The sequence below is a fragment of the Cibotium barometz genome, chromosome 12 (genome assembly GCF_041138505.1).
Source record: "Cibotium barometz isolate CiBa-2024 chromosome 12, ASM4113850v1, whole genome shotgun sequence".
Taxonomy (NCBI): Eukaryota; Viridiplantae; Streptophyta; class Polypodiopsida; order Cyatheales; family Cibotiaceae; genus Cibotium; species Cibotium barometz.
The window spans coordinates 42,686,337-42,699,680 of record NC_141057.1 but is presented as its reverse complement, the minus strand read 5'-3'; the positions used below and the strand labels follow the sequence as shown (position 1 = coordinate 42,699,680).

Genomic DNA, 13,344 nt, shown 5'->3' with positions numbered 1-13,344 from the left:
CAATGCCTTTTCTTTGACCAATAGTTTTATTCTTGGTACTTCTTTAGGGCCTATCACATGTGTTAGATATAATAAATACATACTTACCTTCTGCCAAAACTAGACAGAAGCTAGTCAACAAACAAGTATGTATCATTCGCGTCTACTGGGTGCTCCAAGTACTGGCCAGGTAATCTGGAGCCCAGTGGACTATCACATGCCATAAATCCAAGCATCATCCACTAATCAAAAACATCACATAAAGTCAAAGAAATTCAAACATACATTAGTATGCAATGCACAAGTAATGATCCTCCTGTTCATGGATTGTCCTGTCTGGTTTCATCGAAAACCGTGCTGATCTATCTGTCCCCCAAGGGAAACCGCTCAGACTATCGCTCAAGGCCATCTGGTCACTAGGACTGCCCGAGAGTTCACTCAAGGCCATCTGGTCACACTGGGACCACCCGAGAATTCATCAATAGTCATCTAGGCCATCGATCGCATTGATCGCCCGACTATGAAATCCAATAGTCATCTGGGCCATCTAGTCGCAATGACCACCTGATTGCGAAGTCCAATACAATCATTTGGGCCATCTGGTCACAATGACTCCGAAATCCAATACAATCATCTGGGCCATCTAGTCGCAATGACCGCTTGACTACGAAGTCCAATACAACCACCTCGACCATCTAGTCGCAATGACCGCCCGACTGCGAAGTCCAATACAGTCATCTAGGCCATCTGGCATCGTTGCCTTCCATATACAAATCTCATTCTGATATCGTTGCCGTCAATGGGTCATCTCGCATCTTTGCCTTCTTGCTCCTTGGGCTATCAAGCATCATTGCCACCCAAACTAGAGCATATCCAAGTAATCCTTATAAGTAGAATAATGATCAATTCTAATCCAATATATATACAATGAAGAGGGCTAGAGGTACAATCCCTCCCTCTTGAATCTATCTTGATTGCAAGACGTCTATATGCATGTACTTCAAATATATCTGAACCAACCGCTTCCTCATAAAGTCAAAGTATATCTGGTAGTCCTCGAAGTACTCCTTTATCCATTCGCGTCCAATAGCGAATAACTCTCGAATTCCAAGAGGAACTTTCTGAGCACCGTCTTTCCTCTTTTCGCATAGAATGAAACACAATCTGTTCTGGCTCTTCCACCCCTGGTGGATCCTTCAAAACAGGCTCCTCTAGGGGTAACCTGTACATGGTTTCAATAAACTGTCATGGAAGGCATTATGTGTCCTCCATCTGAAAGGTCAAAGTGACGACATACATGGTTGATCTTCTTGGTATCCTGAAAAAGGTCCATATACCATCATTTCCATTTCCCAACTTTGGTAATCCAAAGGTAAATCCATAGCAATACTCTCCCATAGAACATTCAATTGGTGCAATAATGCCGCTAGCTTTTGTCGATCAAAACTTGACCATTTAACAAAACCAAACATTCTCGAACATGTAACTCGATGTTCTTTCTCATACAAGGCCAATAAAAGTAGCTTTCCAAAGCTTGAGTTGTAGTCAGTATGCTTCTTTGCTCTATGTAAGGTGGAGCATGGCTTTCCTTTGTTCACTTTTGGCCTCAAATCCTTTGTTTCACATAAACGGGTTTGCATCATTTTAAAAAAAAAAACCTTCTTGATGACATAAGAAGTCACCAAATCTTCATTCTGCAATCTGTTCCAAAACATCTTTGAAATCCTCTTTGGTAGCATAAAGATCCTTTATCAAAGTGAAATCCATAAGGTAACCCATAGAAACCACAAGGCTCAAGGCTCTCCAACATAATGCATTTGCTACCTTGTTGTCTTTGACGTTCATTGGCCTCAACATGGCCTTCTTGGTTCACAAAGATCCCACGGCTTTCTTTGTCAAAACTCACAATGGACTAGTATCCACTGCAAACCACTTGATGAACTTCGTGGCATGATGTCAATCTGATGATCTTCCTATCTTCTATCTTGGCCACGGCATGGCCTTCTTGGTTCACAAAGATCCCACGGCTTTCTTTGTCAAAACTCACAATGGACTAGCATCCACTGCAAACCACTTGATGAACTTCATGGCATGATGTCAATCTGATGATCTTTCGGTCTCTCTGTCTTCTTGCTTGACCTAAAGGAAAGCCCTAGTGGCTCTAGATCCTTTTGCAATGGTGACTTTTTTGGCCCGAAAATAGGCTTTGTTAGCTTCATCTCCTTCGGCTTCAGTGGCTTGATCATTCATGAAATCTTCAAACATTTGAGCCCTTCTTTAGTCATGTTCCCTCTTGTTTCTCCAAGCAAAAAAAAAAATTCTTCGTCTCTGAGAAGTTGTCTGAACTACTGAAAGTCATGGTACTATTCTGATGGCATGGCCGCAGTCTCATGAGTAATGGATCGAGGACCTTGGTTCCATCCTGAAGTCCTGGATCGGCCTCATAATTGTTCCCTTCATTAGGCCCTTGGTTTCCCTCATCTCTCAACATGGCTCTGTCACCCCAAGAAAGTTTCTTCAAGAGAAATCTTGCTCTAATACCACTGTAAGCCGCCAACGAGGCATGCCGTGACAAACTCAACCACGTGTCCAAGAGATAACGATATAGAGAGAGAGGGGAGAGAGAGAGAGAAGGGAATAGGGATCTTGCACAATACACCACACTGAGCGGGGAACAAGCCCCGCCCCCTTTCAGGAATTTATTCAGGAACAATCCACGGGCACGCTAGCCAAGATCAATACAATCAATGAATACAAAACAAACAGATATGCGGATGTAGGATATCCAAGTCAATGTCGATGTCTAGGCACGAAATATCTGATGCCGAGCACACCACGAGGATGATCCACAAGTATCTCTCACTGGGCTAGTACCAAATCCAATGAATCCAAATCCAAGTCCATGTCCAAGTCCAAGTTCATTTCCAAGTCTAAGTTCATGAAACCGGCCTTCAGAAATCTGACGGGCGGTGAAACAAACACTCGCACACAAAACACTTCATCACCCATGGGAACCTGGAAAAGGAAAACAAACAGGGGAGCTAGAGTGCTCCTGCAAATAGTACAAGGACACCAATTGGCCCCAAAACGCAGTGGCGCCCCTTGCAATATTTCTTTACTTGAACAAATTTGAGTACAAAGTACAACTTGTCGAATCCTCTACCAATAGGATCCCTTATAGTTTCACCCAAGACTTCCAAATAAGAACTCTCGTTATCACAGCACAGCATTCCATAGAGAAGGCACACCTGTACAACATCTCCCTGCTTGAAAAAGTCTTCTCCGTCTCTACCATGGATCCCTCAAACCTTTCCTAAACAGCAGTAGGGCTGTACCAAACCATATGTCCTTCCCTATAGTCACAGCTTGCATGTAACCTCGAGAAAACTATAACCTGTCCACATGAATCCAAAGACATGCTTTCCACGTGAAACCATAGACCTGTATCAGATAAACCAAAGACCTGTATCCCATAAACCATAGGCCCGTTTCCTCGATACCAAAGTCCTGTTTCTTCTCGAAAGACCAATGTCATGTTTCCATGACAGATAATTCCACATATGCACCAACCAATCACGGTGCCAAAAACCTGCTCGCGAAGAGAGAGAGAGAGAGAGAAACCCCTTGGTTGTTAGCCCCTCGGTGCCTCCTTCAGCTCGCCTTCTTCCAAGAGAGAGAGATAGAGTCGTGCTGTCCAATACAACAGTAGCCTTGAGATGTCTTTGTTGGCTGCTTCTACACATGCAACCTGCCTGCATCCGCCTGGCTCCTGTTGCTAGCTGCAACCCATATGCACAGCCACTTGGTCTTCCACACGTGCAGCCTCTACCTGAAACCTGCCTGGCTGCCCGACTGACGGTAGCCCATAGATAGTCACCTGGTCGCTTTTCTTCACTAGTAGTAGCCCATGCTCAACCACCTAGTCACCTGCCTGGCTACCCGATTGGATGCAGTCCGTATGCGCAGCCATACCTGGTTGTAGCCTACACACAGCAGTGCCTGCCTGAAGCCCGTGCATGACAACACCTGCCTGAATCCCAGGCGCAACAGCGCCCTATTGTAGGCCATGCGCATCAGCACCCAGCAGCAGCAGCAGTCGACGGTGGTGGCAACATTACCCAGCGGCGGCGGCGGCGGCGGCAGCAGCAGCACCCGACGGCAGCGGCGGCAGCAGCAACACCACCGCTTGTAGCCCTTGTGCCTTAGCCTCGTAGCCGCCTGGTCACCCGAACAGCTGCCTGGTAACACACATACGCAGCAGCAACCTGGTAGGACAGCCGCCTGTGGTACGCGCAGCAGCGCCCGTTCATACCTTGTGCCAGTTCTCGCTCAAGGAGATGCGCCTACCGTCTCACCATGCGCCACGCCACGGCGACCTTCCCTGCTTGCTCGCCACCTTCCTCTTATAAAGAAACAATTCGCTTTTTCTCAAAAACGCCAAAAGCAAAGGTTAAAAACGCATGCTCAAAAATAATAATAATATTTTAAGCATCAAAGGTTATTAAACCTTATAAACAATAAAATTCCCTTTTGTCCCTTTTCACACTTGGGTTGGCCACTATTTATGAGTTTCCTTTTCATACCCAACCTTGATGCATGTTCACACTTGTCCATCTCGTGCCCGTGCCCGTGCCCGTGCCCACCTGCTTGTTGTCCAGAGGGAAAAACACAGGGTCGTAACAGTTCAAGTCCAAGTTCCAAGTCCAAATTCAAATTCTAAATTCTAGTCCAAGTCCAAGTTCTAGTTCCAATCCAAGTCCAAGTTAAAGTCCAAGTCCAAGTCCAAGTCCACGTCCACGTCCACATCCACGTCCAGATCTAGATCCAAGTCCAAAAACCACTCGCTCATCCCATGAGGAATCTCCAAAACTCCTCCAGCTTTGTCGATGAAGAAAACCATAGAAAAGCTCTTTCTAGAAAGAAAACTAATATAAAACCTATTTTAATGATTTTCATGCTATAAAAACCTCCAAAAAGCAGTTTTAAGGTTTTTGAAATTTTCAGTCCATACAACTCCACACATGTCCATACGGATCCGTATAGTCGTACCGACAGATGATGACGTGGCACTACAGCCAATGAAGGCGTCCTAAATTAGCGGGCAACGATGAAAAACTCCATGGTTTGGTTCATGATCAACGGAGATGGCAACACCTTAAAGATGAAGAGGTTGTTCTCCAACTTGATGCTCAAGAGAGGCTCATGCTTCTTTTATACTTGAAGAGGGCCTTGCTTTTTGCCAAAAGCTTTATCCAAGCTTTGCTTTTGCCTTTTTACTCTTTGCTTTTTCCCTTTTTGCTTTTCACCTTTTGTCAAAGTTATTGAGCTTCTGCTTTTCTAACTTCAAGGCCTTGCTTTTGGCCCTAGAGCTGCTTTTTGGAAAAGCGGCTTTTAGCTTTTTGGTTCGGCTTAGTCTCCTCTTGCCAGTAGTGCCCCTAGCTCGCAATGACTTTTTGCTTTTTCTTGCTTTTTGACCAAGACGGGTGCTTTTTCTTAATCAAACCTTATAGACCATGTGACATGTCCCCATGAGCACAAGTAATGATCCTCATGTTCATGGATTGTCCTATCTGGTTTCATCAAAAACCGTGCTGAGATATCTGGCTCCCAAGGAAAACCACTCAGACTATCCTCAAGGCCATTTGGTCACTAGGACCGCTCGAGAGTTCATCAATAGTCATCTAGGCTATCTGGTCGCATTGATCGCGCGACTATGAAATCCAATACACTCATCTGGGCTATCTAGTCACAATGACCGCCCAACTGTGAAGTCCAGTACAATCATTTGGGCTATTTGGTCACAATGACTGCCCAACTACGAAGTCCAAGATATCTGGCATCGTTGCCATCCAATGGGTCATCTGGCATCATTGCCCCCCAAATACAAATCTTGCTCCTTGGGCTATCTGGCATTGTTGTCACCCAAGCTAGAGCATGTCCAGATAGCCATTATATAAGCAAAATAATCATCAATTCCATTCCAATATATATATATATATATATATACACAATGAAGAGGGCTAAAGTTACAATCCCTCCCTCTTGAATCTGTCTTGTTCGCAAGACGTCTATGCCTGTACTTTAAATACATCTAGAATAATCGACACTGATCCTTTGCTAGCATAAAATCAGCTTTGTTCCACAAAAATTCCCACACCTTTCTTTTTCAAAACCAGCATCCACTGCCAACCTCTTGACGATCTTCCTGTCATGATGTCAATTTGAAGATCTTCCGATCTCTCTGGCTTCTTGCACTGGCTTGTCAGGACAATTTGCAACCATATGTCCCTTCTTTCCACATTGGAAACGCTTCCCTTCTTTGGCGTATTCCTCACGTTGCTTGAGGGACTATCTTCTTCAAAAGAGTGAGGGTTTGTCCCCACTCCCATCCTTCTTCTTTTGAGACTTGGCTCTTGATGGGGATCGGTCTTTAAGCTTCTTTCTTTGAGGTGGATCTCGATCGTCATTCTTTGTCTTACCGTCCATCCAAGGCATGTACAAGGCCTCGGCTTGCAAAGCTTTGTCTTGAGCTTCCTCCAAAGCTTTTGGTCCGGCCATATAAACTACTTGCATAAGCTTGGGTTGTAGCCCATTCACAAACTTACGCATTTCCATGAGTGGTGGAATACGAGTATATGAAGTAAACTTCAAAGAAACTGTTGAAAAGTTGTTAAGGTAAGATGCCACATTCTCACCAACTTTCTGCTTTACCTCATCCCACTCTTTCTGCACGTCTGCTTCAAAATTTGCGGGTAGAAACTTCTTGTTAAACATAGACTTGAACTTGGTCCATGTCTTCGGTTCAGTCCCTTCTTGTACTACTTTTAGCCACCAATTCAAGGTGGCATCCTTCAAATGCATGCAAACCATGCGAAGCTTTGACTTTTCGGAGTAGTCCTCTCCTCTAAAAGCAGCATCAAATTGCTTGATAAAAGATAAAGCTTTTTGTGTATCCCGCCTACCATAGAAAGCATCGAAGTTGACACTCTTCTCTCCTGGCTTGAAGTCCACTTTGCCAATTGTGGTAGGCTCCTTTGCCTTCCTTTCTCTTGCTTGTCCCGAAGAGACTATCTGAGAGAACATGCCTAAGAATAGCCTCCCTATCTCCTTCGCGGAAAACAGACCTTATGGCTCTAGATCCTTCCGCACGAAGATGGGCTTTGGCAGCTTCAACTCCTTCGGCTTCAGTGGCTCGATCCTTGATGAAATCTTCAAACATTTGAGCCCTTCTATGGTCCTATTCCTTCTTGGCTCTCCAAGCAAGGAATTCTTTGTCTTTGAGAAATCGTCTGAACTACTGAAAGTCTTGGTACTCTGCTGATGACATGGCTGCGGTCTCATGAGTAATAGATCGACGGCCCTGGTTCCCATCTTGAAGTCCTAGATCGGCCTTATAGTTTTCCCTTCATTAGGCCCTTGGTTTCCCTCCTCTCTCGACATGGCTCTGTCACCCCAAGAAAATTTCTTCAAGAGAAATCCTGCTCTGATACCACTGTAAGCCCAACGGAGCGTGTCGTGACAGATTCTACCGCGTATCCAAGTGATATAAATAAAGAGAGAGAAGATAGAGAGAGGTAGAGAGAAGGGATAGGGGATATTGCACTATACACCACACTGAGTGGGAAACAGGTCCCGCTGTCACGACCCTGTGTTTTTCTCTGGACAGTATGCAGGTGTGCATGGGGACATGGTGGACTGTGAATGGCATCAGTTTCGAGTTTAAAAAAAGGAAACCCATGTGTGGACAACCCCAAGTGTGAAGGGGACAAAGAGATTTTAATTTAAAAGGTTTTATAACCTTTGGTGGCCCAAGGGCCAAAAGCTAATTTTGGAGGCTTCAACACTTTTGGAGGGTGGACACGCCTTTCTCTATCCTCTTGCTTTTTCGGAGAAAAGGGGGCTGGCGGGCTGTTTTCAGGCGCCTCCCTATTGGTGAAAAGGAGGAGGAACATGAGGCGGCGGCGCATGTTCTCTCTCTCTCTCTCTCTCTCTCTCTCTCTCTCTCTCTCTCTCCACAGAGACTGTCGGCTGCATGCTGAGGGCTAATACAAGCTTTTGAAAGATATGTAGGCGGGCAACGCTTGATTCAGTCCTAGAAAAAACAGCTGGAGGGAGATCTGCGCTGCCAGTCACAGGTTGCTTCTTGGAAGAGCTACAGTCGGGCTGTGCTGCAAAGTGCAGAGGTAAAGTCGGCTGCTGTGCTGCGCTACAGGGCAGAGACACAGGCCTACTTCTCTCTCTCTTTCTTTGGCTCTTGGAGGATTGGTTGGTTGCTGTGTGGCTGAGTATACAGGCGCCTACAGGACTTTTTATGGGCTGTTTTTGGTTGGCTGCAAATTCAGCTATGTGCTTCGGTTTCCAACTGCAAGTACAGGTCACTTGAATGTGTTCCTTGGCATGGGAGTGATGCAAGCTCGCATGGCTGCATGCTCATGGAACAGATTGTTTTCTTCCTGTTGGAAAGGAACAGAGGGACCTACAGTTATGGGCATCTCTATGTTTCCAGATGTTTCATGAAGGAACATGTAACTAGAAGTATGCCGATGTCGGCACTGTTGTTGAATGGTGCTGTGAATGGTTCTGTATGGAAACAGAACAAAGGTTCCAAAGGGAAACAGGCCTAAGTGTTTCACGTGGAAATAGGTCGTAGGTTTCTCGAGGAAACATGTTTATGGTTCTCCAGGAGATAGGTCACATGCAGGCAGAAGGTACAGAAATGGACACATGTTTGGTACAGCCTTGCTACTGATTGGACAGGGGACAGGGAATCCATGACAGAGATGGATAGTACCCTTGGAAGGTAGAGAGGGTTGGTACAAGTGTGTCGACTGTATGGTATGCTGTGCTGTGATGCGAGTTCTCTTTCGGGAGACAGTTTGGGAGTTTGTGTTGTGATGTAGAAGCACTAGATGTGTCAGGGTGTGATGTTGTTCATAGGGTGAGAGGCTATGGACGGTTGTCGCAGCCCTGATCATGGGAGATGTGATTTCTCGATCTTTGCGGTGCCAGGTCACATCCACTCACTTGGATTTTGATGATCTTAGCTCCCTACTTTTGGAGGAGGAGTCCGTTCTCATCTCACAGGGTCAGTTGAAGGTGTAAGTCAACAGTTCTGACCATGCACTTTCCTCAGTTCAGAAGAAAGGTCGGAGTCGCTGCTTTACTTGTGGAAAAAGAGGCCATCTGTCCAAAGATTGTTTGTCCAAGAAGAAAGACAAGACCAAGGGCAAGGCTTCATCTCAAAGAAAAGGCAAAGACACGACACAGGATTCTAGTACCACTTCTAGGGCTCCTAGGGCGCTTCCAGCTCAGGAGAACCCAAATGGTGTACTTCTTTAGTACACATGCAGTTTCCCCCCATGTGCTTCCAGCCAAAAGAGGCTTGTGGGCAGGAGAGGGGGGCTGATTGCAGCTCCACTTAATGGTGAATGGGGACCGTGATTCGGAGTTCCAAGCATTAGACATCTAGCAAGACATGGTTATCTTTGGTACAACAGAGATTATGAACTGGATCTGTTCCAAGTTCATTGTTTGAGGCTTTTGGGGCGTGATGTGTTCTGTCCATTGTTGGGGATTATGGGCGCGGTGTGTCCAGCAGCTCATCATCTATTCATGGAGTTCATTGCACACTTGTGTAGGAATTCGTGGCCAACCAAAGTTCCTTGCTGTTCGTGGTGGCATTTTGTTTCGAGAAAATAGGTTGGTGGATGCTCTCTCCGAGGTGATTCTAGTATTCGTGGTGCTGGAGGGTCCATGGTTGCATCTTCTTCTGACTCTTGCACACTATGAGCTGCAGAGGGGGTGTTAGAATTTATGCATCTCAATGCTTTGGGGATCTACCATTTATTTGGTATTTTACTGGATTTTCTCCTATTTATTTGTCCAAGGGCAATCGGCCAGGTCTCTGTTGTACTATATAAGGAGTTCCCCCATTATTCACTCATCATCCACTTCCCTTGCACATAGTTCAACACTCAGTTGCTGGCTATTGCCATTGTAAAGCTTTACTGCTGTTATAAAAGGTGATCTTGTCCAACTCTCTCAATCTCCTTTGCACTCTCCCATATGTTTACTAGTTATGCTTCTGCCTATGCTCTCTCCTTCAAAGGGCACACGGTTCAAATTGAAGCAGATTTGATAGCCCAATAGGTGCATAGAAGTGTCCTACACACGCACCCATAGATGGGACATCTTTGGAACAGTATGAACACAACTAATAACATATATGATAAAAATTTTGACTCTAAAAAGTAATGGCCAACCAAATAATGATCAGCCATTAGAAACCTTTAAATAGGCAGATAAGGAAAACAGAGAGATCATCCATATGCCGGTATCTGCAACCAATCTTTAAAGAAGCAAAGGTAGGTTGTCGGTCAAAAGGAGAGCACTCCTACGCAGCCAGCTCCAACCTGGGAACACGTGGTAGGCTCGTGCCTAACGTGCAAGTGAATAACAAAGAAGATAGAGCAGCACAATAAAGAGACACATGCACAACACACAACTACCTGAACTATTGTACATTTATAGAAAATATGATACAACAGTACTCTCCCAAGTACAAAATGATATTAAAAAAGTAGATCCCTGATCTCAGCCCAAACATCTAATTTTACAAACGCAGTAGATTAAGTCAATTCAGAGTGTTGCTAGCTTGATCCATCATCTCCCTATTGTGCATGCCTTCTGTTGATCAGTTTGCATGCCTTGGACATGAGCAGGTGCCCTCTTGTTGCTGCTGGTCACTAATTTCGCTTGCTTACTTAAAGATTTATGATGGTGTTATGCAGGTTGTTGCTGATTATAAGCTCCCTCTCCTCGCTCAAATTGAAGGGGATATTGGAAACTTGCATGTTGATAAGGGTCGATTTGAAAGTCATGCCATCTTTTCATGTGACATGAAACCACCATATAGCAAAGCTGCAACAAATCCATAGTTCTTTAACAACTCAGGGCACAATTAAAATCCACCCTGCCACAAGTGGGGGAAGTGAGTGTGAGAGTTGGAGCACTTCAAGTGCCACTCAAGCCTTGAGGAGTCTAGTTATTCTGTGGCTCCTACAACACAAATTCCAAGTCACTCCAATACTTCTGAGTTGGATTTGATATTGCTGGTGTCATAATGGCGTTGTTTGCAAGTTATTGTACTTCGACTAGTTACTTGCTAGAGTTGTGCCATCACAAAGAGGCTTTGATGAGGCTGCTTGAAAGCACTCACTCTTTCTTACTCTCTCTTTCTAGCTTCAACTACAATTCTGTGTTTGTACACTGATTCCTAGGTTCTCTCTCCCACTTCTTCTCATGCTACCATGGGTAACATCATTGCAACCCAAATATTTTCCCTATTGTTCCTTGATATTTACCCTCCGATTCTATATCCATTCCTCTTCCTCTAGTTGGTGATGAGACTTCAAACCTTTGTACCCCTGAACAAAAAGAGCTCCTTGATGTTGCGTTCATAATTCTGAGTTACAAGGTTGAATGGCCGCTTTCTCTCTCCTTGCAAAGCTTATTGTATAAAGCTTATAGCATGTGTAGTGGTGATCCTTGAGCTCCAGTGGGAGGTTGAGTGAAGGAAAGGAGTAGTGCTGTGGAACTCTACATCCAAAAAGCTCAATCTAATCTCTCATGAGTTCTCTTAGATCAAGTCACTTCCACAAAAACTCAACACATGTGCACTTCAATCTCCAATCACTCCCAGGTATTCTTCCCAAATTAAATTGCACCAATAGCATGCAAACATGAAGAAGAAGCAGGTGCTCAACATCTCAAACGTAAGTAAAAAGATATATTCAATAGTAAGAGCCCAGTTGGAGTAAGAAAATAGAAATAAGCAAGAGAATAATATATAAAAAGCTGAAGTAAAACCCCTAAAATGAGTAGAGCTCTCATTATAAATACACGAAGCAAATTCTAAAGACCACACACTACAAAACTAATTTGTCGAATTACAATATCTTCCATAGCCCATCATCACAAAACTTAGCTTATACTGACTTTGCTGGAGTCACTAAGAGCACTATTAAGGGTTTGGAGAGTAGATTATGACAGTCACTTCAGGGCGCAAGCACCTAGAGTGTCACCATGAGATAGGGATCACAGCATTCAAGCATCAGTGTATCTGTAGCCCCCGTGTCGGCGTTCCAGTATCTTACCTTTGTCTTTGAATCACCTTGTTAGTGAAGCTCCTTCCTCACCACCACATGATGACAAACAGAGTGAAAAGTGCAATGAACTTTTGTACTCCACCATTCAACAAAGAGATTTCCTTTCCCCCTCCTCCTCTCCGTAGTGTGTAGTATGTGCCACAGCATGTACCATTTCCTACAAATGCCCTTTGATTTGCTTTAACGCTTTCAATTATCTTGTAGAGGAGTTAACCATGTGCATCCTACATCAAAGGAATCACTCTACTCTTACTCTACATGGCTGGACAGCAAGCTCTAGTTCATGGAATAGAATTGCTTTTCAAAGAAGCTTTGAAAAAAGCAAACATGCTTCTCTTGCAAATATTTTTTTTTTAATGCTAAAAAAATATATGCATTTCTTGCAAAGATTAAAATGAAAATGCTAAGAAAAGATATGCTTTTTTCTTGCAAAGATTAAGATATAGTTAACTAATTTTGTGGCAAGGTTAAGAGAGATTAAAAATAAGTTAGGCATTTTTTAGAGTCTGACCTCTGAAGTTGAAGACATCCCTGCAAACCAGCGAGCTGAAGGCAGTACAGAAGAGGGCTTTCTGGAAATCAGCTTTAAGGAAGAGAACTGTGAAAAGCCCCTCCATGCATAGTGGGGTAATAACAACATGTCTCGTCGCGTGGAGTGCTGTTTCATACACGGGCAGTTTATTCTTTGTAGAAGTGGGCGGACAACATCTCCACCTAAGAACTTGCTTTTATTATGATACATTTTCTTATTACATATCCATCTCTTCGCCATGACATACCAATCTCTTAGTCGGTAGTACAAACATACCTATCTTTCCCCCAATATGGGTGTGCTTACCTTTTAATTGGTACACATATATCGAGCCTCATTAGGTCAGGACGCACATATCGCTGATTCATTGTAGGTTAGTAGTCACAAATCCATTCCCAACAAGCTGGTATGCACATAAGGTTAATACACATGTATCAATTGGAAGTACATTGATACACACATACCCATCCTCGTTGAGTCAATACACACGTACCCATCCCCGTACACACGTAGTGATTAATATCAAATTGGTATGCTCTTACCCATCTTCAGGACTATGTGACCCAGCTGGCAAAGGGATCAATGGCCTTGGTTCCCCTGTGAGCCTTGGCCATTATCACGAGGGAGAATTGTTGGATTCTCTAGCACAGAAAGTGGAAATTAAAT

At 44.2% G+C, this 13,344-nt stretch overlaps 1 protein-coding gene across 2 annotated transcripts in view; it reads right to left on the bottom strand.

Annotated features, from left to right (window-relative positions):
• Window positions 1–12,852, bottom strand: part of LOC147633432 (bifunctional bis(5'-adenosyl)-triphosphatase/adenylylsulfatase FHIT-like) — a 65,415-nt gene extending 52,563 nt beyond the window's left edge. Inside the window, exon 1 of one of the 2 annotated variants that reach the window (XM_086806509.1) lies at window positions 12,658–12,852. In XM_086806509.1, the coding sequence (XP_086662635.1) occupies window positions 12,658–12,813 (156 nt within the window). In that variant the 5' untranslated portion in view covers window positions 12,814–12,852. The remainder of the gene's footprint in view (window positions 1–12,657) is intronic. The other variant, XM_086806508.1, reaches the window with a different exon arrangement.
• Window positions 12,853–13,344: the final 492 nt, after the last annotated feature.